The sequence below is a fragment of the Mytilus edulis genome, chromosome 1, assembly GCF_963676685.1.
Source record: "Mytilus edulis chromosome 1, xbMytEdul2.2, whole genome shotgun sequence".
In the NCBI taxonomy this organism is placed as follows: Eukaryota; Metazoa; Mollusca; class Bivalvia; order Mytilida; family Mytilidae; genus Mytilus; species Mytilus edulis.
The window spans coordinates 10,791,163-10,818,200 of record NC_092344.1 but is presented as its reverse complement, the minus strand read 5'-3'; the positions used below and the strand labels follow the sequence as shown (position 1 = coordinate 10,818,200).

The 27,038-nt window shown below is 31.4% G+C and overlaps 1 protein-coding gene across 2 annotated transcripts in view; it reads right to left on the bottom strand.

Annotated features, from left to right (window-relative positions):
• The window catches only part of LOC139523800 (cyclin-dependent kinase 17-like), a 73,980-nt gene extending 46,999 nt beyond the window's left edge, over window positions 1–26,981 (bottom strand). The window contains exons 1-2 of one of the 2 annotated variants that reach the window (XM_071318094.1): window positions 26,901–26,981; window positions 21,119–21,316 (exon numbers count right to left, since the gene is read on the bottom strand). In XM_071318094.1, the coding sequence (XP_071174195.1) occupies window positions 21,119–21,233 (115 nt within the window). In that variant the 5' untranslated portion in view covers window positions 21,234–21,316; window positions 26,901–26,981. Of the gene's footprint in view, window positions 1–3,709; window positions 5,372–21,118; window positions 21,317–26,900 lie in introns of those variants that run through there. The other variant, XM_071318085.1, reaches the window with a different exon arrangement.
• Between the last annotated feature and the right edge of the window lie 57 nt (window positions 26,982–27,038).

Genomic DNA, 27,038 nt, shown 5'->3' with positions numbered 1-27,038 from the left:
AATACAGAAATAAACAACACCCCCCCAATCCGTACCCTCATGGTATACACGAGAATCTGGATGGAGATACAGAATACAAAATAAAAGATAAGGACAGTAGAGAGTGATGCATTGCTAAAAAAGACAAGAAAACAAATTGTTTAAGAATAAAGACATGAAACACCCCTGGGTGTTGAAACAGTAACGGATTGCGATGTACTCATATTGGTGACAAATGCTTGACGTTTACATGTGGACACCTGCAGTTCTCCTCTGCACATATGTAGAAAAGGAACTAAACGGAATAAAATGAATTAAATTTTAATACAACCAAATATAGCTGCATTCGCTCCTTTCCATTTACTTCTTTAGAATGATTTGTAAACAACAGATGATTAAGTAATACAAGAAAAAAACAATTGGATGATGCTGAGGAATTAGGATTAAGGTGGTACCGAACACTTTCACTAAAATCAATGTGGTTCGTTTAATTTGGATAAAATTTTGACAAAGTATTTAATTTGAACCTTTAACAGAAATATAAAAATTTCAAAAAATTTGAACCAACCGTTTTGTCAGAAAAATTAACTGGTTATATAGCAGTTTGACAAACACCAATTTTGATCTTCGAGAAGCTTATTATTCCCTTTACAACACAACGTAATTAAAACGTATCACTGACTTTACAGAGTTATCTCCCTGTAGTGTTGGGTACCACCTAAACGTCCAGTGACAAATGTCATGTGCATATGAAAATGACAACACGTTATATATGTACCCTGTGTTGTATTAGAAAGACACGTTCAATCGGATTTGAGAACATGTTACTTTGAGCAGACACAAAAATTAAGGCTGATTGAAATCGTTAATAATAAAAACTTTAGTTGAAAAAGCGAGACTTTAAGCGATCCTACATTCCGTCGTCGTCGGTGTCGTCGTCGTCGGCGGCGTCCACAAATATTCACTCTGTGGTTAAAGTTTTTGAAATTTTAATAATTTTCTTGAACTATACTGAATTTCTAACAACCTTGGACAGAAGCTTGTTTATGATCATATTAAGATAGTATCCAGAAGTAAATTTTGTAAAAATAAAATTCAATTTTTTCCGTATTTTACTTATAAATCATGGACTTAGTTTGTTCTGCGGGGAAACATTACATTCACTCTGTGGTTAAAGTTTTAATAACTTTCTTAAACTATCCTTAGTTTGTACCAAACATGGACAGAAGTTTGTTTATGATCATAAGATAGTATCGAGATTAAGTAAATCCATTTTTTTCCGTATTTTACTTTTGAATGGACTTAGTTTTTCTGCGGGGAAACATAACATTCACTCTGTGGTTAAAGTTTTTAAAAATTTAATAACTTTCTTAAACTATCCTGGGTTTGTACCAAACTTGGACAGAAGCTTATTTATGATCATAAGATAGTATCCAGAAGTAAATATTGTAAAAAGATAACTCCATTTATTCTGTATTTTACTTTTAAATGGACTTAGATTTTCTTCCAGTTAACATTACATACAGTCTGCAGTTAAAGTTTTCAAAACATTTATTAGATTCATTCACTATCCTAATTTTTTTACTAAACTTGGACAGAAGCTTCTTACAATCATAAAATAGTATCAAGAGGAATATTTTTATTGATTTTTTTCCTCATTTTTGTTGAGCCTGCGATTTACAGCAAAAGTAGGCGAGACACTGGGTTCCGCGGAACCCTTACAATATTTTTTTTTACTCAAGAACATCTCATTTTTAATATTTTCAATGGGAAAATATAAAGGTAGCACAACTATTTTCGTGGCTAAATAACTCGTAACTGACACAATTTCAATTGTCCAACCCATTAACAGACTTTATTCACATAATTTTCACTAAAACGTGGTATTACTCACGTTATATTACAATTATGAAATATTTACTAATGTCAATTTATATTTAAGAACCAAAGTAGTATTTTGTGTCTTTTAAATGATATCTAAAATTGTTTGTTTCGCCTTTTATTAAAAAATTGCTATGCGTGTAATCATAAATTCTACATACTTGCGCGACGCCTTTTACTTTTACTGAAAACTGCGCAGACTATGAAATGTTTTTAAAGGTGGAAAATGTTCTTTGATAGATATCATTTTGTTAGACACTTTTCTTTTTTTGATTTAATTCTTATAATATACCAAAAATCTGTATATTTGATCGAGTTTAACATTAAATTGTGCGTTTTACTCTTAACAGACGTATAGCCAACCCGATTAACAGACCCACTGCCGATATAGCCGCATACTCAATATAGATTAACCGACCAATCTCTCGGTTAGCCGAGTGTCGGCCGTGAGAACTCAGGTAATCACTCAAAATTAAAAATATAGAGCCCAATTTAATATTCAAGAATTGGGATATTATTTATCTGTATTATTCATTAAAATAAACATTTCCTTGTAAATTAATATTTTCTTGACATGCTTGAAGACAACTCACCCCAAGCTGAGGTAACTGCAGTCTTATTAAGATGATACAATAGTCATACCATGAAATGATTTACCTTCATCAAGAACACATGAACCCAAACATTTTAAGTATTTCAGAAAATTATGTTATAAATCATTTTAGTTCTAATGCACTGGCTTATAAGCAGCTGATACCCTCAAGAGACTTAAGGTTTATGAACCCTTCTGTAGCCATTTTTGTACGAATTTTTCAAACATCAATTGTATCAAAACTACAGATATAATGAATAATTGAGACAGGCCATTTTGTACATATACTAGGGGGAAACTTGATGCAAAGCATTAATATTTACTGTTTCATTGCATTTAATAGAAAAAGAGTACTTTGTGGCAAATAAACCAAGATTTTTATAGAAAATCCACAGCCTTTAATAGAGATTTTTGTCATAAAATTTGAAACATAGATTACTCACTTGCTTTTCTATGATGTGCTAGTGTTTATTTTTTACAAGAAGTTCTTACCAACCTGTAAATTCCCAAATACCTCGTGCAGAGTCACTAAAGTCGAGCGCACCCTAAATGGTGTACTTGATTTGGTCCATATTTTTATTTGTTTTAACCAATAACTACATTAATAAACTTGTTTTAAGGAAATCAATGCTAGCACTCAGCATGCAATAATCCTATATCTATCAGTCATCAATTTTCTATAAAATTTCCATATGTTTAGCATTGAATCAACAGAAGGGTACATAATCCTTAATAAGTCCACCACCAGTGGTATTATGACTCTGAGTGAATGTAATTGAAATTTACACCTTATAACTTTTGTTAAAGTGTTCTATAAAAAATAGCAGGGTTTCATTTAATTTTCACTTATTTTCACAGCTAGAACACAATCGCCAAAATAAATACAGCCAATTTAAAAGTGTACATGCAAAGGTATTGAAAAAAAAAATTGTATACCTTATTCAGTGAAAATCGCGAAATTTTACAACCCCGAAAATAACCTGCTATACGGTAATATCTAAAGATGACAATATATTTGCGAAATATATAAAGTATATTTCCCTTTACCATTGTTTACACTTAGTTTAAAATAAAACTTTCTGTACCTCCAAGGTGTTCTTTCTGAACATCTTTATAATGTTCAAATGATAAATTACAGAATTGCTGTAAAAGCTGACGGATGATGGCCTATCCATAAAATTAAGTAATTCTTTAAATACTATGATATTGTTGATAAATTTCAAAAAGAAAACAATTATAATTTATAAACAAAATTACCTAATCTGGCATTTCTAGGCAATGTATGATTTTTGTCGTGTTCTTCCTTTAACTTTGGCGGAGTAACAGCAATGTTTGTTGTGGGAACAGGTGATCTCTGTGAAGAACTATCTGACCGGGACCAAAGATTTCTAATCCGACTTATCAAAGATAAAGACCGACTAAACGGTTTCTTTTTCTCTAACTTTTGTAACGTGAGCACTTTCCTTTGGCGAAAACTACGACTTTCAAATTGATGCATTTTATCCATGTGAATTTTGAGTCCTTTATTTTTATTATTCAATTAAATAAAACACACATTCATTTTACACAAACACTTCCTGATTCTTTATATGTATATCCTTTCACAATAATATTTGTTTTTCACTTATGTAACGTCCATTTCTAGTAATATCATAACATAAGCTGAAGGTTCATAATCACTTTATCTAGTTTATCTTTCAAAACTATTTTCCAATCAACAAACTCTTTTGACTCATGTAAAAAACAATTTCATCTAAACACCAGGACTTAATGTGTAAAATTAGTCTTGTCAATTTCCTGGGAGGAAGTGACCAATTTGCAAGGAAACAATATTGTATCACCATTCATGAAGCAAACATATAGATGTAAATAGCAGATGTTAGAATAAATGACCAGTAATTTCCAAGGATTGGTCACTCTCCATTCTAATCACAGTAGGATGCATATTAAGGACCATATAACATGTCAATAGTTTAAATTACCTCCTATTATTTACAATATCCTAATGACAATACTTTATATTGATTATAACTCCCTTAAGGTTTGTATCTAATAATTATCACACAATTATTACGCTTCTGTTTCAATAAAAATTGTCATCAAATGGTGATGTATACCAAATATTGCTGAACAGTTTTCCTGCAACTACCTTCCAATAATTATATTGGGAAATGAAATTCTAAAACATATCTCCAAACACTAGTTTTTTCAAATTAAGTTTTCACTTTTTTATCACTTAACTTTGTCTTTTGTATAAAATTCTCTTCACTTTCATTTACGTTTATATAATAATTGTTATATTTTAATTGAATACTGAAGACAGGATATTCATCTACTGTTTAGTAAAATCATCCTGTTTTTCCCTGTAAATCCTGGTATTTTCATTCACAATTATCCAGTATTACAGCTTCACGATTCAAAAATAATTTGATCAAAAGCATGTTCAGAAAATCTAAAACATTTTTACAATTTATCCATCACACGGCTTGAGGAATATAAGTGGCCTTCCCAGAAAATCTGCCTCCATTTATATTGAAGTTCGTACACAAATAAATGTAAAACGAACCAGTAATCAAGTATTGCATTTTGATTTTAGATAGAATGTAATCCAAGCCTTTCTTCAAAGACCTGTGGTAACTTCTGCCATGGCCTAGATGCTTCAGATGATAATTGTAAAGATAGGAAGCAGATAGAGTATCAGGTTGTTTTATATGTTTAATCTTGTCTTATCTTGTACAGAACATTCTGCCATGAAAATCTGTTTTAACATTAACTTCATTTAAAATAAATCCGCTGTTTTAACTCTTTTTCATCCATGTGCAATATGACTTTCCTGCACTGCTCTTTAAATTTGATCTTTTGAAGGTAAATGAGATTTCTGAATGCCTGATTATCATATTATGATAATTTGTATTTACCACATTAAAAACAGACATGAATTTAGAAGTCATGAGATAAATAACTCCTACAGGAGTTAACAGAAATGTAGAAAATGTTTTGCAAGATTTAAGACAAGTTTACTATATCTTAAAACCATCACAAAGGTTAACCACATGTATAGAATGTGTAAGTTGCACTTAAAACAGGGAACTAAAGGTTCATTCAAATAAATAATGAATGTGTCCATGGAACACAGATGACGTCATAACTTGTATTAAACATTATAAAGGGACATAACTCAAACATTAAACGTGACCCAAGCCAAATTCGTGCTTGATCTGAATTTTGTGGTAAAATTAAGCATTGTGTATAAGTTTCATAATATTTGGTTGAGTTCTCAGTTGGAGAATAGAAACGAAAAATTCAGCAATTTTTCCATTTTTAAAGGAGTATTATAAACTCTAGAACTGTAACACTAACAGTGACGCCATCAAAAGTCAAAAGTAATCTGTGTTTTGTAGTAATAAGCATTGTGAATAAGGTTCATAACATTTAGTTAAGGTAAACTAAAGTTAGAAAATGAAAACCAATTTTGTGGCAAAAATAATTATTTCAGAACTTGTGTTTTAGAGTATATTGTTAGAAACTGGTGTTTTAACTTTGCTTATAATTAGGACACCTGGTTACTACTTTTCTTTGCCATGATTAAACCATTAAATAATAATATTTAAGGTAAATTTCAACCAGGCGAACAATAAAATGTTATACTGATGTATATATTTTAAGATTGAAAGAACTAACCTATGGATGTTGGAACTTGGAAGTTTTACTAAGTTTCACTCAACTTCATGTTACACAAACTACAGGGAATGTGAAACATATCTTTGGTCATTATTACCAAGCATATAGTTTGACATAACAAAAGAAATTCATAGAAATAAAGTGAGAAATATGAAATGAACAAATCAAATCAAACAAACTGAAACAGAATTCAAAACATCAACAACAAACATTTAAGGTACACATGCTGAATATAACCATTTTATTATCAATGATGACATGTAAATAAGGTCAAATTCAGATGGACACTGCCAGACTTACATATACACCATGCAATCAGTACTCTGAATAAAGTAGGCCTTTTGCTACTTGTATTTTAGAAACATACAAAATTACAAAGATTAGAAATTGACCAATGAACCATGAAAATGTGGTCAAGGTCAGATGAACCATGACAGACAACATGTTTACCATGCAATCATTTCACTCCAAATATAGTTGATCTATTACTTATAGTATCTGAGAAACAGATATAACCATGAAAAACTTAACATTGACTAATGTCGACCATGAAAAACTTAACATTGACTAATGTCGACCATGAAAAACTTCACATTGACTAATGTCGACCATGAAAAACTTAACATTGACTAATGTCGACCATGAAAACTTCACATTGACTAATGTTGACCATGAAAAACTTAACATTGACTAATGTCGACCATGAAAAACTTCACATTGACTAAAGAACCATGAAAACTTAACATTGACTAATGAACCATGAAAATGATGTCAAGGTAAGATGAACCATGCCTGGCAGACATTTTCACCTTCCAATCATTCGATACACCAAATTTAAGTCAACATTCTCTCTACTCACAAAGAACAAGTATAAAATTCTTGTTTCTGGAGATTTTAAATGAACTTTGGCATTATCTGCTATCATTTTTCACTTCCATTGTTTCATCTTTAATTTGTTTGAAACACATGTACAAATGATCTTTTCTTCCTGGCAAATGAAGTGTAATTGATATATTTATACTCTAATTTCCATTTTTGCATTTTATATTGCAATAATTCTTTTGTAATATCTAAAATAGCCTGTTCAATACAATAACACATATGATCTCCAAATATGATATAGGATTTTTTAATATTATAAAATAACCATTTTATGTGGCCTTAAAGTTTACAACCTGATCTTTAAATATGATATATGATTTTTTAATATTATAAAATAACCATTTTATATGTTCTTAAAGTTTACAACCAATCTCCTTATATGTACAAGGTTACAGAATATAAGGGCAAACATTACTGTTATATAACAAACAGAATGTGTTACCTTAAAGCCTTTGAATATTGAACTATGGATTAGATGAAAGTCAGCCACAGAAAGCAATCAATTATGCACTAGGTACCATTTAGTTTGTCTTCAGGAAGAATTGTTTTGATCAAATTTACCACCTCACTTATATTGTTTGTCTTGGAAAATACATTTTCATTCATAAAAACCTGCCTCATGAGAATAACAGATACTTCACAGCCAATCCCATAGCATTGATTCCTGATTGTACCACAGCCATTCACAAATACCTTATTGATAGAATTCACCATGTAAACATAACAGATAACAGAGTGTTTACATATGCACCAGCAAATCAAATTTTTGTCTTTTATTTAGGTTTATTCAATCAAAATTAGTATTTTGTGGATTTCTGGAGTTCATCAAACTCTGACTGCTAATAATAACTGTAGTAAAAATAAAAAAAATAATCTTTTTAAGCATGCTTAGCATAAGATTACATAATGCCATTTTTTACGCCCCTTTATTTATCAATGGAAATATGTCATTGTCATTTCTACTTAACTTAAAGACGTAAGCTTATAGGATGTATATATATGCATGTGTAGGCAGTATTATTATAGGATGTATATATAAACATGTGTAGACAGTATTTTTATCAGTATAACACAATTTTCATAATTTTTGCTTGGAATATCCTAGGCCTATAGGCAGGTATAAAAGCAGAAAAATTACTATTTGGTATTTTTTTCATCTCTTTTTTTGAAAATATGCTTTGAGCTTGTTACTGTGGCCACATCTAAGTTGAACACCAAAAAAAAACCCAATAGATTCTTATACATTGTATGTACATGCTTATAGAAAAAGTTCATTTAATTCCTATATTGATATTTAATACTTGTATTACATATAAACTATGGCCTTCTTTAATTTTTTCAGCAGAGCATATTTTTCTTGATTCTTTTTGCTTCATGGAATTGCATGCCACTCAACATAAAATAATATGCTATGACGTTTTCTTAGGCTAATTGATGGTTACAAACCAACCTTACAAAAAGACTGTAAGTGAACCAGGCTGCTTCAATTTAATATCTGTTTTGTCACAAATTAGACTGTTGGTTTTCATTTATAGCTAACTATATGATATGGCCTTTGTTACTTACATCATTTGGGCTATAGAGGATAGTTGTCTCACATCATTTGGACTATAGAGGATAGTTGTCTACATCATTTGGACTATAGAGGATAGTTGTCTACATCATTTGGACTATAGAGGATAGTTGTCTCATTTGGACTATAGAGGATAGTTGTCTCATCATTTATAGCTGACTATATGGTATGGCCTTTGTTGCTTACATGCACATCATTTGGACTGTAGAGGATAGTTGTCTCATTTGGACTATAGAGGATAGTTGTCTACATCATTTGGACTATAGAGGCTAGTTGTCTCATTTGGACTATAGAGGATAGTTGTCTACATCATTTGGACTATAGAGGATAGTTGTCTACATCATTTGGACTATAGAGGATAGTTGTCTCATTTGGACTATAGAGGATAGTTGTCTCATCATTTATAGCTGACTATATGGTATGGCCTTTGTTGCTTACATGCACATCATTTGGACTATAGAGGATAGTTGTCTACATCATTTGGACTATAGAGGATAGTTGTCTACATCATTTGGACTATAGAGGCTAGTTGTCTCATTTGGACTATAGAGGATAGTTGTCTCATCATTTATAGCTGACTATATGGTATGGCCTTTGTTGCTTACATGCACATCATTTGGACTGTAGAGGATAGTTGTCTCATTTGGACTATAGAGGATAGTTGTCTACATCATTTGGACTATAGAGGCTAGTTGTCTCATTTGGACTATAGAGGATAGTTGTCTACATCATTTGGACTATAGAGGATAGTTGTCTACATCATTTGGACTATAGAGGATAGTTGTCTCATTTGGACTATAGAGGATAGTTGTCTCATCATTTATAGCTGACTATATGGTATGGCCTTTGTTGCTTACATGCACATCATTTGGACTATAGAGGATAGTTGTCTCACATCATTTGGACTATAGAGGATAGTTGTCTTATTTTCAAGGACTTTTGAGGATACATTTATTCCCATTGCCAAACATGCAAGGTCTCTGATGGATAAGTAAATGTCTCATTGCCGGCATTGCCAATCATACCACATTTCCTAATTTCTATATTTCAAATCTTCATCAGATACGCTCATGATCAACAGCTTGCAAAACAACATTGGAGAGCTTAAATACAATAAGAGCCAAAATAGAGCAGCAACGAATTTTCGAAGGTTAAATCTGTCTACCCTTTAAGGACCTGAATTTATCTAATATTGTTTTGTAAGTGTGGATTAAAACAACTTATTACATTGACTTGGCCTAATTCTTACTACACTGACTGACCTATAGCCAGATTATAACTAATAACTGCATGTTCATCATGATTTTTGTACTCAACTTATTGACTGTAAGAGCCTTTAATCTAATAACTGTAATCAATACAAAAGGAGGACAATTTCAGAAAAATTGTTTTTTCTGACCACATCAAAAGCAATATTACACTCGCTCTCTTACAAAGTCATCTTTATGCACTAAGTTAAGTATGTGACATGATGTCATATAGGTTAATCTATAATGTCCTTATGATATGCTGACAAGAATCAATTAATGTAAAGCTAGTTAAAACTCATTAAATCAATAAGCTAAAGATCCTCCATCCTGCATCATTAGGTTTTTAATGAGACATTGAATGGCAACTTAATTGCTTTTTGTTTACATCAACCAAAACCCCAAATATTGTAATTAGGGTTTGGCCTCTGAAAGGCCAGTTAAATATTCATTGTGTTCACTATTGGGTTTCAATGATAGGCACAACACATTTTTAGAAGTGGGCAGTGAAATGTTTGCATATGTCCAACTTCACTGTGAATTGGCTTCTTGACTTAGATCAATGCAAATCTTATACAATATACTTATACTGTACAACCATGTCTTCTAAATGATAAAAGAAACTTTTTAAAGAGTGGTCAATTTACAATTTACTTGGACAATTGGACCAGGAGAGCTAAGCATGCATAATTATTCTTGACAATCAAGTTACTTAAGCCATTTTCTTATTTCAAACCTGTAAAAATACTGAAGGGCATAATATTGGAAATTTATAAAATATAGAGATATCTCATTTAGATTTAATCAGATTCCTTCAAAGTGAAGGCATTATTAGAGCCTTACATTATTGTGGTCCTATACAAGAGTCTGTAAAATAAACTAGGACCATTGCCCAAAAAGCAATTTTGCTGCTAAATTGCATGTGACAATTCTTGCCTTTGATTTGGTAACACAGGCCTATTGACTTATTAAGTATCACTGGCAGAGTAATCCAGATGACTCTCATCTTTAATACATAGAAGTTTTATAATGATAAATATATCTTAATAATACTATATTTAACACTAGTGTATTCTACAAAAACAATGCATATGGTATGATGAATACTTATCTTATATAAATTCAATTCCAGTAGCTCAAAAAGTACAAATGCCAAAACTATACCAGTTTTATACTAGGTACTTATAACTAACAGTTTAAACTGTTCAATCTGAAGGCCAAAATGGCTTTTAAAGATGTTATTGAACAGTCTACCATATTATAAAAGAATAAAGACATAGTTGCTGTCAACTACACTATTATTATGACATACTTTCTGCCATTAACATCTGATAATAGAAATGTATAACAATCTATGGTGGGTTGACCTTTTGAACAAAATGACCAATTACTGGTTATGAGGGAACATTTCTGACTTCATTACTTACAAAGTCTAGACGACAATGCCATCCTTTCCAAATCATAACTTAATTTTCTGTTTTAATGTCTCTTACACAATACAGAGTAATTTGCATTATTACTGTATATAACTTGAACATCCTGCAGTCTTAATACCCATACATATTTGATTGAGCCTTCTATTAATAATTATTGAGTTCGTTATTCATCTAATCATCCTACTTCTGTGTTATTAAAGGAAATATAACCCCTTTATTAAGGCCAAGGCAAATAGTAATCCCTCAATCTGTATAATACCAGCTGATGTATTGTTATGATACTTGAGTTTGACATATAAGTCTAGTAGGCTTCTGATCCACAACCAACGGCATCAACTGTTGCATTATAATGCTCATTTTCAAACAGAATGTTTATTTGAATAAAAGCTTTATTCATCTGCTATTAAACATGATTTCTGGTGATACCAAAAGGCTGTGCAAATATACTGAAATTTCAGTAAAAACGAATTATAAGTAACATGATTTAATACTGTAATACTCAGATAAAAAAAAAATGGAAAGCTTATACCCTCCTCCCTTTTCTGTTATTCATTCAGATCTGTTTATGATCTACCTTTAGCAAAAATCTTAATGGTAACTTTTCAATATCAATTCATTAAATGAAGGTGAGTTAAGGTCAAATTAGCCACCTTATTTTTGTGAAAGTTGGTATTCCATGAATTTCAATGATTATCACTATTTGGAGAATATTTTATTTTATCTTTTTTTGGTGATAATTCATTATTATGTACTAATGTTTAAGATAGAAAATTATCATCAAAATCTAAGAGCACATGTGACATTGTCAATGTAAACAATAATGACATCATTGGCAAAATAGTTATAAAACAGTGTTTCAAATACAAGAATGTTTCTCTGCCACATCTCATTTCAGGGTTGTTACCCTGCGATGTGATTGTATCTGAGAAACACTCTCTTGTTAAGTTGATTGTAAAACCATTGATAATCTATAAATCCCCATTATTTGGTTTTTCAATTACGGGTGTATTAGACTTCCCAATTTGTGTAAATGAAATTAGCCATTTTTGACTTGTCCTACATACAATATAATATAAACTTTATGTATTCTTCCTACTCCCTAATTGTCTTTTCAAAACATTGAACAATTATAAAGGACTTGAAGTTTTGTGACAAGTATAATCCAATAGAATCCTTACAATATCAGATAAACAGCTGATGTCCTTCAAATCAATACAACCAGAAAATCTAAAACTATTAGTCAATTCCACTAGATATACTATTAGATTAAAATCAATTTTAATATCATTTTTAAAGTTGAATGTATTTATATTGGATAATATTACATAAGAATTTAATAAAGTCAAAAGTAAGTTCAACACAAGTATTTTATGAAGGCTCAGTGAGAAATGAAACTTTCAAGATTTTGATAATTAAATTAGGATTTACTCTCTTAAATCAATAAAACCATTTTCTCCAGAATTCCTCATCATTCATTTTGTTCATTGTATTTATAATGAAATCATTGCTGAGACTATATTCTTGATGAAATATTTACAAAGTTGAAGGCCAGATTAGAACAAGAAATATTTTTTTGGACAAAAATACCTGTATGTAAAAAAAACCACTTCAATAAATTATATAATATATTGTTACAGACAACAGGGCAAAATAGTACCTGCAAACTTGTCAGTATATGGCCATTGACCAGAAGCCTAATCAATTTTCTTTAAAACAAGCTTTATAACACGTTCAATTCTGTAGACTAAGATAATAAGATACTCATACTAAGTTACTTCTAGAACAGGAGTTCATCTGTCAAAATAGACAATATGAAGGGATAGTAGACAATCCTAACAACAGCAATGTTTACAAAGTTCACTGTGCTACTTCTGTTATTACATGTCTTTTACAACCAACCAGCTGCTGTTGTGTTAAACTTATATCATAAGAAACACACATCCAAATGCATGAGTGCAAACAGAAATTATGCATTCAGTAAACAATAATATAAACATATGGTACTAATGCTGACCAACTGTTCAGTCTAGACGAAAACTTCCTGACAATAACTTAAGTAGGAACTATTGACTAAACATGTTTTGTAAGAAAACTTATTTATTCTCATAATTACATTGTTTTGTTATCCAATACTTATCTTGAAATATTACTTCAAAACACGTCATTTTGTTACACGATTATCATGATTATGGTTTCTGTAAAGATATAGTGTCATCATCAACATGTGACAAAACATAATCACAATCCCTTAACAGAATTTACTCCTCTCACTTTCTTAGGTGACAAAATAACATTTACGAATTGCTGGAAAAATTCTCATCTTTCTTTAAAAAAAATTGGAAATAACATTAAAAAAGAAGAAATAATTGTGGATCTTGGATTAGACAATTGCATGAAACAGACTAGTTACTCAGTGTTTGAATGAGTCACAATTTGTCAATATTTTAAAGATCTATAACTTTTCTAATGCCATTCATACCAATTTAAGTCCAAATAAAACGATGTTAAGTATGACTTCTACAGCTATAGAAATAATCCCTAATGGAACAGCAATTATTAATTTTCGATTCAATTACAGTTATCATAGCCAGGCTGCCTTAGTCTATAGACTTGTCAATTTCCACCCCAGAGCATCTTTGAAATACAATCTGAACATTTTCTTAGCTTTTCAATTAAGACTTTGAAGTGAGCAATATAATAAAGTTGTATAAGACTCTTATCTATTTGTCTTTATTCAAAATGACTTCTGATCTTTAAATGACAGATTCTCATAATTTCAAATCCAGCCTTTGCTGTTATATCATATAGTACATTGGATAAGAACATTTCTATAGAATAAATGAATTCAATATTTTGAATCTTTTATTTCATTGTGTAATGTTTATTAAATTCAAGTTCAATGCTTTTAAAGCAACAGCAGCTAAAATTGTTTTCTAAATTTCTACAATAGGAAACAGGGGAAGTAACATGGCTTGATAAAGAGACATTTTAACATGTTGAAAAGATTTACACAAGATTTCAAGAATATTTAGGATATGAAGGCAAGTTTTATCAAAAGTAAAGTGAAAATTGGACATTAGGACTCATAGCTGTGCATGAGGCAGATACACACACCTTGGAGGACTCTGAAACCTTTTAACAGCAGCAACAAACCTAAAAATATATATCTTCCTCTAAAGTTGAACATAAATAATCCTGCCTCAAATGCAAGGAAATAAAATACCTCTCAAAATAGATGTTATATATATATAGGTCATACATCATTTATGTGTTACATCACAAATGGATTACATACTAATCAATTAAGACAATCTGATGCATGCTGATCAACCCCAAACTCTTAAGATAGCTACAGTAGAAAACAAGCATGATCATGGCATGAGGAAAACTTTCTGATTTGATGCAACTGATAAAAAAAATATTTATATCTGCAAGTGCAATTTAGCTTCATTAAACCAATTTTCCATCATGTTCTTTCAGGCATTTATATCATAAAACCATAGTTTTGAAAAGGAGTAAATTGTAGAACTAGAGGCTCTCAAGAGCCTGTGTCGCTCACCTGACTCTACTTGGGTTTTTGAAAAAAGATAAAAATCATAACAGGTACTTAAATAATGATTGAGGCCAAATTTGGTTTAATATTGCATTCCATTCTGTGGTTCTCTAAAAGAAGACATTTGTATGTATTTCCCTATGTTAAACTAAGTCCCCCGCTGGCGGCAATCTTGGATGATGGATAGGTTACAAAGTAACAACACTTGGTCAGCACTTCATAAGGAACATTCATGCTATTTTTGGTTTCATTCCATTCAGTGGTTCTCTAAAAGAAGACATTTGTATGTATTTCCAATAGAGTCCTATGTTAAACTAAGTCCCCAGCTGGCGGCCATCTTGGATGATGGATGGGCTACAAAGTAACAACATTTGGTCAGCATCTCATAAGGAACATTCATGCTATGTTTGGTTTCATTCCATTCAGTGGTTCTCTAAAAGAAGACATTTGTATGTATTTCCCATAGGGTCCTATGTTAAACTAAGTCCCCCGCTGGCGGCCATCTTGGATGATGGATCGGATGATGGACCAAGTGTTGTTACAAGATGGATCACCTTTGGGCCAGGTGAGCTAAAAATAGCATTAAATATCTAAATCTATACACAATTGAAGGGTTCCATTAGTTGAATTAAAAGCTCCATTGGTTAAAGGAATCTTCATTGGCCAGATGAAGCCTTCAATGGTTGAATGAAAGGCATCTTCAATGGTACAACTAATAGCTTCCTCAATAGGTAAATGAATTGCTTCAATGGTTGAATGGATGACTTCTCCAGTATTTTCAATGGATGAATAAAATTACTTGAATGGTTAAATAAATATGCTCAATAGCGGCATGGAAGAATTACCTGACTGAATGAAAGGTTCCAATGGTTGAATGGAAATTTTCAATATTAAATTTCAATTTCTTATGGTTGAATGAAAGATTTTTTAATGGTTGAAAGAGTTCTATTGCTGACAACATTATGAGAAAATACCCCATAATTAAAACATAAAATATTCTGTGAAAACCCGTGTCCATCCTTACTTTAAACCAATGATAAGTTCAATAAATGGATGATTTCCAACATTAAGCTTAGTGTTTCCTGTCAGTTTCTCTATAATTATTGGTGTTGGCATAAAAACAGCACAGATTCCAATCAGACTGACAATGGCAGGAAATACAACATAAACAACAATTTAACATGATTAAATACAAAATCTGAGGCAAGCTGTGGGTCAAAGAAATAATGCTTTATAAAATATAAACATAAGTATTAGTTTAGTATGTGTAAATATATTTGTTGTTTACCCGAATGTAAACAAAACATGTATCTAAGCAGTAAGCATAAACAAGATAAATCAACAGGAAGTTTGAATAAAACACAAGCACAAACACAAAACAAACACAAAAATTAGATTAGTTTATATTACAAATTATTACTGATAACCAGTGATTTAGTGTTTGATTGATTAAATGATGTTTAACGCCATTTTCAACACTATTGTGCTATTTCATGGTGGTCAGCTTTTATTGGTGGAGGAAGTTGGTCCATCAGTGCCCTAAGAGAACCACTGACCTTCGGTAGGAAATTTAGTGTTTGCCATGAACAAAAGGAGTAGGTTCAGTAAGACCCCTTTTTGGCCCCAAAATTAAGCAGTTTTGCAAAATTGTGAAAACGTAATCTTTTAGCTATTTTTTGGAAAGTAGAATGCTTCTGCTACATAAATATATACTGCTTTTGACAATACAATGCACATATATCGTGTACTAGCATCATAAAGTCATGCTAAATTACTGAAATCTTCACAATTTTAGCATTTTAGTTAAATTTTAGACGGTTTCCGTCTTAAATGACAGTGGCCGCATTCGTGTTCATTCATAATATTGAAATGTAAGTTGTATTTGATGATAATACATAACATATATAAAGGTTGAGGATGAACACAGATGCGGCCACTTTCATTTTTGACGAAAACCATCTGAAAAGTGACGTTTTTTGGCATATTTGATAGATTTTTCATATTCAAGCTTCAATCGGAGCGTTTTTAATGACTGAATTAGTTAAAATCTTTTACATAAACTAATCGAATCAATTGAAATAGACACTTAAGTGTTTAAAAAGTGTTCGTAATATCTCGTTAGATGAAACTGAAATTTGGGGCCAAAATCGGCCCTTACCGGACCTACTCCTTTATCAGGATGGTAAGCAGGCAAAATCTTTGCTTGGGTTTGATCTAGGGCATTGTCATTTATAGCCAATTTATCTGGCACAAGCAAATCTTGTATAAAGACCATAAACCTGAAATTCTATAATAAGGAGGTTCAGAGTAAATTAAAGATCTGCCAAGGGTGGAGAGAAGGGGACTGAATCGTAACCCATGACTAGAATAGATTTGATCAAACCTCCCCTTCTAATTAAAAGACATAAAGTTAATCAACAATATATAATATCATAATGAGATAACAGTGGTTAAAATATGGAAATAGAATACACATTTTAATGTTATATACAATGGGGCATTAAGGCATGATTAAGGGAGCAACGATCAATCAAGTAATCTGGTATTATATTTAACACATGTGACGGTTCCAACTTCCTATATAATTTTACCTTGAAGGTACAGTACTATAACAAAGGGATAGTCATATAAATTAATACTTACTGTTTGATTCTTAACATTTTATTTTTATTTTGTTAAAGTACAGATTATCCACAGATTAAAGTAAAAACATTGAAAGTGTAGATAGGTCACAATGCACCACTGACACTCATTTTAACGTTTCCATGTTCAATGAAGAACAAAATTTGGGTAAAAAAAGCCTTATTTGGTATATATTTTAAAAGGTTCACATAATCATGATAATGTTTAATTAGCTTCAAGTTGAAATATGGTGACTACAACATAATGGTTACTAAATAAACAAAAACTTAAACCAGAAACACGATCACGAGGGACCACAGATGGAAATACATAATGGTTGCTACTATCTTTATACAGGGCATAACAATACTCTGCAAAGATCCAACCTATACAAATAATTCGAGGCTAGGATCATTTAGAAATAAATGGGTAGGCATTCAATCAAATAAATAATTCAATTAAAAACTGTAATCAAAGGCTCTTCAAAATTTTTGTTAAGGCTGAAACAGAATTATTTTCTGAGAAATTGCTGACAATACTTGATCTCATAGAAATACAACAGAGAATTTTAAAAGACCAATTTCTGGACACTTCAATTAACTATTCTCTATCAAAGCAGATGAAAACCTTTTTAAATGGTATCCCAAGAGGGCAAATACAATCTGATAAAAAATTGTAAAGTTGATCAAAACTTATCACCTATTGATAGATAGAAACTTTCAAGATAACCTAAAACCTATAGACCTACATTCTACAAACCAAAATATCCTTCTACAATTACAGCCAAATTGTATTGGAATAACTTGTTTATCTATCATTCTATGGCTCTAAACATCATCTTTACTACAAAGTCATTATGATATGTCAAAACAACAAGTGTTTTATCCTAACCTCCTCATGTCTGAAATAGTTTCTAAGGAGAATAGATAACCTGTATCACACAACAGTATAGCTGTCCTGAAAGAACTCGAAATACCTTTCAACAAAGCTTCCAGGATTAGAATATATATTGAGAGATTTTTAATTTAACACAATACAAATTAACAGAAATCTGAGTTCATGTCAATGAGACAGCAACCAACCAAACAACACAATGATACTAATTATAGAATTCTAGAAGTGTGCACATCATATGCCAAACCTTAATGTGGACTGAGTTTATGCCTTTTGTGGATCAAAAATTTACAAAAGTAGTTACAGTCATGAAAGTTATTGTCCATGTAGGCAAACATTGTAGTAAATATTCAATTGGAGCATGTATGCTCTCTTTATTTATAAGTCCAAATGAAAAACTACAAAAAATATCAAAATCTTTGTATTTTTTATGAAAAAACACAAAGGATATTTAGGAGGACCTTTTTTTGTGATGTCAAAACTGCATTTTAGGGAAAGTCAAAACAACTTTTAAAAACAAATACATTAATTAAAACTTTAAATAAAAAGTTCAAATAAAGGAAAAGTTAGACCAAGTAAGCTCCTCATCACACTCTGTCCTTTGACCAAGAAACTGACATTGCTTATCTTTAATGTTTTAACTGCATGTTGCTGGTGACCAGCAAACTTCTGAAACAAGGTGATTACTGTTGATTTAGGGGGAGATCACTCTCTTTATGTTCCTTTCAAATAATACCTTCTGAACATACTGTACATAACATATATTTCAAGTGAATCACCCTCAATCAATAGATGTAGGAAGATGCGGTATGAGTGCCAATGAGACAACTCTCCAGCCAAATAACAATTTATAAAAGTAAACCATAATAGGCCTTCAACATGGAGCCTTTTACAAGAATTCACTGTGAAATATAACAGCTAATTCAGTCAGCAGCAGCAGTCATAAGTATTCATGGTAGGTATTCAATATGGTAGCATAAAGGTCAACTGTTTCCCTCAAGAATTTTGTTATGATCTTAAGAATTAGGTTCAGATAAGTACAAACCTACTGTACCAGGTGTGTTACGCGAAAATATTATGTCACCTGCATTGTGACATAATTCTTCTTCTGATATGTTTTTTACCTACATTCTCTTATAACCTGAGGTCATATGAGGTGAGAGGAGTGAGACAAATTAATGTTGTCATCAAAATATTTTTGTAAATACATCTGTACTGTATTTGAACATATATTTATCTGAATGATTAGAAAATAGTTATGTCACTGCTATACATAGTAAATGGGATCCTTTCTATAATCTTACAAAGATCAAGAATGTTGGGTGTGGGGTACATAACAGTTCTTTCAATATTCCTATCAACAACCTGAACACGCTATTATTCTTAAAAGTACATACATTAAACATTGCTGTATACTATTTCCTTAATATGTTACCAAACTTTAATCCATGTCAAAACCTTTTCTTTCAAATTTAATACTATGAAATTTTGATAACCAAACAAAGTTTTTGAAAAGATGTAACAACCACCATGTTTGTAATCTATGTCTATGTATTGAACATCAAGATTATGTGACAGTCAGATAAAAAAAAATACTTCTTACATATAAATTCAGCTACTGAAAAAAATAAACATACTTAATTATGACAAAATGAGCATCCAGCCATCCAGATGGATCAAATTCATGACATCTTTTTATATCACATCCACAAAACTAAACCTGACCAATGTATATCATGACAATATTTAAACAATTAAAAAAGCCTTAACCATGTCATGAAAGAATAAGAAAGCTTTTGGAAAATATTTCTACAACTGAAAAGCTGAGAATGGAAAGGGGAATGTGTCAAAGAGACAACAACCTGACCAAAGAGCAGACAACAGCACAAGACCACCAATGGGTGAACAGCACAGAGAAAATCCTGCACTGGGAGAATGTTCATGCACATTGTCATACATAATTAAAATTCTCTGACAGAAGCATAATTTAACACAATTAAATGTATAATTCCAGGACAAAATATAAGTATATGATTGGAAGGACTGCAAGTTTTATGTTTAGATGTACAAAAAAAATGTATAACCAATGATCTTTAAATACAAAAATTAATGTTATATTTGAAAAGATCTTGTGTACATTGTAAAACATATATTTGAGGATTCAAATAGTTCTTATTTTGATTTCTTATAAATATATATAAATCAATGACAATTGATCAATGAACATACAGTTCATTTCTTTTAACAAGAGAAGCTGCATGTATATCATGTATATAGATAGAACAACAAAGTCTGACAAACAAAACCTCAGCTCTAGGAGGATCTTCACATGTACATAACATGAAATGACAGTGGTCAAAAGAAATTTGTGACACTTTCTACAATCCGATTTCCTATGTAAGAACATACACATTTCATTGGGTTGCTGTCTCTGCATTGACACTTATAATCACCATTATCTATATTTTCATTTCATTCAAACATGCAAAAAATGGTTATGTTTGCATATATACAAATGAACATGTGAAGCTAAAAATGTACATGTACAAAATGTATTACACAATAGGCTCTTCACGGTTAGTTCTGCCATATTTGATAAGGTGCAGATTTTTTTGAAAGAGGTGGAAATTGTATGAAAGTATGCATGTTTCTAAGCAACTGCTCTGTTTTAATGATATTTTCCCGTATTTTTCATACCATTTTTACCTACATTATGAAAATCTGCCAAACTAACCATGAAGAGCCCTATTGAGAAATGTGAAATTTGACCATTCTTACTTGATCCATTTTCCTTTGCTCCATGGTCCTCAATAGTCAAATCTGACAAACTGTCATCCACATTCTGGTCTTTACTGAAGCTATGTGATAAACGTCGCTTGATTCTTTTGATCATTGTGTTGTCACCGGTGGGTTGGTTTACACCAATTCAGTGTTTGGTGATTTCTTATAAAATTCATTGACTTCATAGAGAACTATCTGAAAAGAAATAGTTAATTATTACATCATGCACATAAATTATGATGCCTGCTTACATGGTCCTTGACATAATTTTTTCCTGGTGCATGGTCCTCTGAAGAATATTTGCTAGTCCTCACTTTTTACCTCTATTGAAAATACCAATGTGTGTCTGTTCTTTAAAAGTTTAAAATGTCAAAACATTCATGTGGACCACCACTTTTCAAGAACTCTGCCTGCTGATGCATGATATGACTTTATATAGCAAAGTATTACTGAACTGATATTCCTGTAAAATGTGAATGCTGACAAAGCTAAATTATTTTTGACAGATTAATTACCAAAAGGCTATAGTTTCCTACATTATTGACTTTTCCTTTCAATGTATATTATTTGCAATTGGAAATATTAATTAATTACAAATGCATATACAGATATTTATATATTTACTCACACCAACTCTTTACCTGAAAGTCCATTTATCAATGTTTATAGTTTACCGTCATCAGATATCATAATGATACATTACAATAATAAGTCACCTCAAGTTAAAGTGTACAAACTGAATGTATATTGCCATATATACGTTATACCTTAAGTTGATGTACATCAACTTAAGGTATAACGTAATTATATGGCAATATACATTTAGTTCGTGAGGACTAGCAAACTGAATGTATATTGCCATATATACATTGTACGTTATACCTTAGGTTGATGTACTTAACGTGGGCCCCCACTTATTAAAAATTCTGGATCCGCCACTGGCAGGTACAATGTTTATAAAGAGAAATTGCCATATCATTGTGTAGTACAATGTAATGTCCATCAGACATGTCATCGTACCATATCAATATATTTGTTCCACAATATTTCTAGACATATATCTTTTTTCTATGGTTGGGCTGCTGTCTCATTGATCGTGTTGATGTCTACCTTCATGTAAAATCTCATATTGTTCATCATGTTCATAAAACTCATCATGATATTGCTGGTAATTTCAAACAAAAGTCTGACTGTTTTACCAATTTGTTTCTTTCAAGACTGAGAGTTCAATCTTTGGTGGGCCTAATGTCAAATTTCCAATAGCATATCATCAATATTGAAAAGACCCATTTAAATTTGCATATTCATTTGAACCCATGACCTAAGAGGGATTAGTAAGCTTATACAGTGCTCTTTTAATTCAATACATCATACTGAACTTGAGAGCATTACAAATTTATCAATGTTTAGAACATGGATTGCTAAAAGTATAATTATCAAGTAGAAATTGCAATATATATTTTTTAATATGCTCAAAAACAGTTAATATCTTTAAGGTAATATTATTATGTTATTATATATTCAATTGGTCATTTATTCCTTTTTTTGATACTAGATAATATTTTTAGAGCACAAATTTGTAATAAGCTAAAACAGGGGAAGTAACTCCAAAATCAATTTCCACTACGTTTGGGTTAATTAAAAACTGTGCTTGCATTGTCGCTAACAAGTTGAGATGGAAGGCATTTCTGTAAAGGCATAGTTTTATTTTGATGACTTAAATTCAATTCTAAAGTCATGAAAGTCTTCATTTATATACGCTCTTCCATTGTGACTTCGTCTTGGAGAATAAAAATGCCCACCCAAGCTAAACACACTCGCTGACACATTCATCAAAAGTATGACAAAAAGATACATTGTCCTAATTAAATTACCTAGTTATTAACACCTTTGAAGTCTTTATCATTGTAATTGATTGTAATGACATGATCAACCTGGGGGCAATCACACAGGTGTCATATATATGTAATTAACTTGGAGATCAGAAATCGATGAAACAAAATTTTACCAAAACGGCACAAGATGATTTTGGAAAAAGACGTCAGGGCAGAAGGGCATGGATGAAGGCACCCAGGGCGCGGCTGAGGGCACCAGTGGCGGGGGGGGGGGGGCTTGGGGGTTCCGGGGGTGCGCACCCCCCTTTATTTTTGCCGATCAATGCATTTGTATCGGGACATGTTTTGCACCCCCCCTTTGCCCTGAGTGCCCTGGGTTAGCACCCCCCCTTTCGAAAATTCCTGCATCCGCCCCTGGGCACCCAGGGCGTGGCGCCCTTCTATTTTGGGCTAGCGAGACCACTGTTATAAAAGTACAATGTATATCACTTTTAAGGTTTATCAAAAAGAATTGACAAATATGGCTGTGTTTACACAACATAAATAACTCTGAGTAAAGACAAACCTGTATTCCAGGAAAAGTTTAAAGCCATATTTAGCAGGAACTAGAAAATTATATTTTAAAGGCATTTTATGTTCTTGAACTTTATAAACTTTAATGAATTGTAAGAGTCCTTTTTTTTTTGTGGGGGTACAAAAATAAATTTAGTATATATTTACCCTGTTATACAATAATAAAAGGGAGTTGTTTTGATTGTCATGGACAATACATGTTGATCAACAATTATTGTGTTTATATCCCAACTTGTTAGATCGGCCTGTGTACATATGCATTAAATTATAAGGAAAGAAATCTCTGTGTTCCACAAAAATTATTAAAACAGGTTTTTCGATAACAGAAACTTGTCAAAACTTTTACTCAGTTTTATCATCTGTACACAAATATAATTTGTAAATATCAATGATTTTAATCAAAGTGCAGACATATTAAATGTTCAGGTATTTAACATCCCATCATGATCATTGATGGTAATATTCTATACAAAGCACAAAAAAGTCATCATTCACCTCAAAGACTAACCAAACCTTTAAACATACTGATTTACAAGGGATGCAGTAATTATACTGAACATTGTCAATGCAATTGCAAGTCATAAAAGAAGGAATGTTTTTTTTTTTATTCACTAATTAGATTTCTGCATTAGAAATAAACACATTTATTTTAAAACCAGTCATTGACAAGATCTGTAAACCTGAATTCTGGTTGATTTTCATATGATGAAGACTTAATCTTTCGTTCAGTTTAATAGGGGCCTAGATGTAGAGCTGCTAGTACCTGCTACTAGTAGTCTTTTGTTAATGTATGTTAGTCATTGTCATTTTGCTAAGTTTCATTTGTTACATTGTTCTTGTACTTGATCTAACATTGGACTTGACCATCATTTAAACTGAGTTTTACTGTGTGTATTGCTGTGGGTTATAACTTATAACAGTTATAAAATTTAGTTTAAAAAAATGTTTCACATTGGCTAAGGCTTTAAAGGGAGGGTTAAGATCTCACATAACATATTTTATTTTTTTCATGTGGGATCCTTTTAGTTTTATAGCAGACTATTCTGTATTTGTTTATCTCATGGTTAAAGTTTGCATAATTGCCTATAATTGATTAAATCCACTTTATTTGAACTTTGGTGGATCATTATCTTATTGGCTATCAAACCACATCCTCTTTATTCTTATATTAACCCTGCCACAAAATTTGGGCCTGTCAATTCCTTCTAAAGTTTAAGTGAAGTCAAAATCATACCCATCTTATTCGTTTTAAAACAGTTAATGTAAACATGATGTACATGTAGAATCAATCCACTTATTATCGTTCCTATGGATTTCTAAATCAGATACATTGTTGTTAAATCTTAACAGTGATGTTTTGCTCAGAAAACTGCAATTTTGCAAGCAGTGTTGTTGTTGTTTTGCTTGGTTCTATGCTCACATACGTCCATAGACCAGAGTTCATTCATTGGGCATAATTTGTTTAGTTTTTGTCTCCTCTATTAGATATCTGTGTACAAGTTTTCTTTACCATTTGTGCATTTGTATGAGGGTAATGCATTTTTGCACACTGTTCTATCTCTGTAATTAATTCTTACATACTTTTGATTTGTCAACCCTGTATGCTAACATTGCCCATGTGAAATTTTAAAACTGTTTGTATAAACACTGAACGACAAAAATATGTGAGGTATAAAATTTTCTGACGTCAGACACGCGAAGCAATGTATTTATTTCCTTTTAAAATTGTAACACGATGATGACTGCTGTACCCATATTTTGACTATTATATATTTATTACATGTATTATGTCTGTTTAGTTCATGCATCATTGTAAATATAACGAAATTTGATGAGACTGTCTTACAAAGTGCGAGGTTTAGCGCTATAAAACCAGGTTTAATCCACCATTTTCTACATTTGAAAATGCTTGCACATGTACCAATATAAAAAAAAAGAAGATGTGATATGATTGCCAATGAGACAACTGTCCATCAAGTCAGGAATATGACAGTTCTTGTCCATTCATTTTTGATGTGTTTTGTCATTTGATTTTGCCATGTGATTAATAGGGACTTTTCGATGCGATTTTCCTCTTACATGTAGTTCAGTATTATTGTGATTTTACTTTTTTTTTTATTGTGTTACTTTTAGAAATGTAACAGTTACAAATTAATATAGCCAATATCCAAGTGCGAGTAGGCATTATTGCTGTGTGCAAGGAAAAACCACACCACTTTCTATTAATTATCTGAACTGGTATTAAACCTTGGCCAATAAAATTTCAACCTTCAAAGTTTTGAAGGTGTGTATCAATTTAACAAACCTAGAGGTTTCAATGTTAAACATGTAAACTAAGTGTAAACGATTCAAAGTCAATCAACCATAACGAAAGGTGCAGGGCCAACTTACCTCAATAGAAATGTGAAATATAAGTAGAAGACAGAGTTTTCAGATCCTAGTAAGCAAAAAGTGGACATGGGATCTGTATTTCCATCAGATTAGTGGCCAAATGTACTTTCCTTTCCAAACTCCAAGTCATAACTGTCAATTTTACATGTACATGACGTATGACGTAATAGAATTGTTGTTTTGGTGTGGTGGATGAACAATTCATATCATGTGACATTTTCACATGCAATTGGCCTAGTTTTTCACAAAGGCATATCTAAACTTTTAACCAAAACTTGTGAGGCATGTTAAAAAAACTAGACTAATTTGTATAAAAACTCGACTTTTAGTGTAAAAATAAATTTGATACAAAAAAACTAGTTATCTCAGAACTAAAGTTTTATGATTTACATGTGTACATGCAGATGGATCAACAGTTATCCTAGTTTTGAACAACCTTACACTGCTTACAGCACTGTGGTCATATCAACGGATTACAGATAAACTTGCAGAGACAGGATGTAAAAAAAATGTGGTTGAAATTAAAATTAAACCAAAAATATAAGGCACCATCTGAATGTGGTGTGTCATATATGTTAGCTTGGCCCGCTACTGGTTTACAATCATTTATCTTTTACATGGAAGGGTCAAATACACTAATAAGACAATATAAAATTAAAGTAAGAGGCTAAAGAGTCTTGAGATGAATAAATTACAGAAAGTCAAAATACAAGTGGTGGAAATAAATGTACATGTAACGCAGGGTGAGTAGGGTCAACAGAATTTTTCTGGTTAGGTTTTTTTCAGAGCCCAAATTATCAGTATAAAGTTACATTAAAAGACATTACACAGACAAAGGTTTTTGTGTGGGCAATATTGATACTAAAACAGAAAGGAATGTCGTTTTCTGACATCAGATATTATTCGGAGATAATTTTTTATCGTTTAAAGATAAAATTAGATGTACGAAGTAGCATTTTGAAAATATTCTATATGTTTACCTTCGTCAAATTTTACATTTTTAGGTGACAGACAGTCATGGAAAGATGTAAATCTGGAGTCCCTTACATCAATGAAAATGTAATTATAGCTTAAAGGTTTTTTCTTAAATACCCTTATTAGATATGAAAATCGTTCAA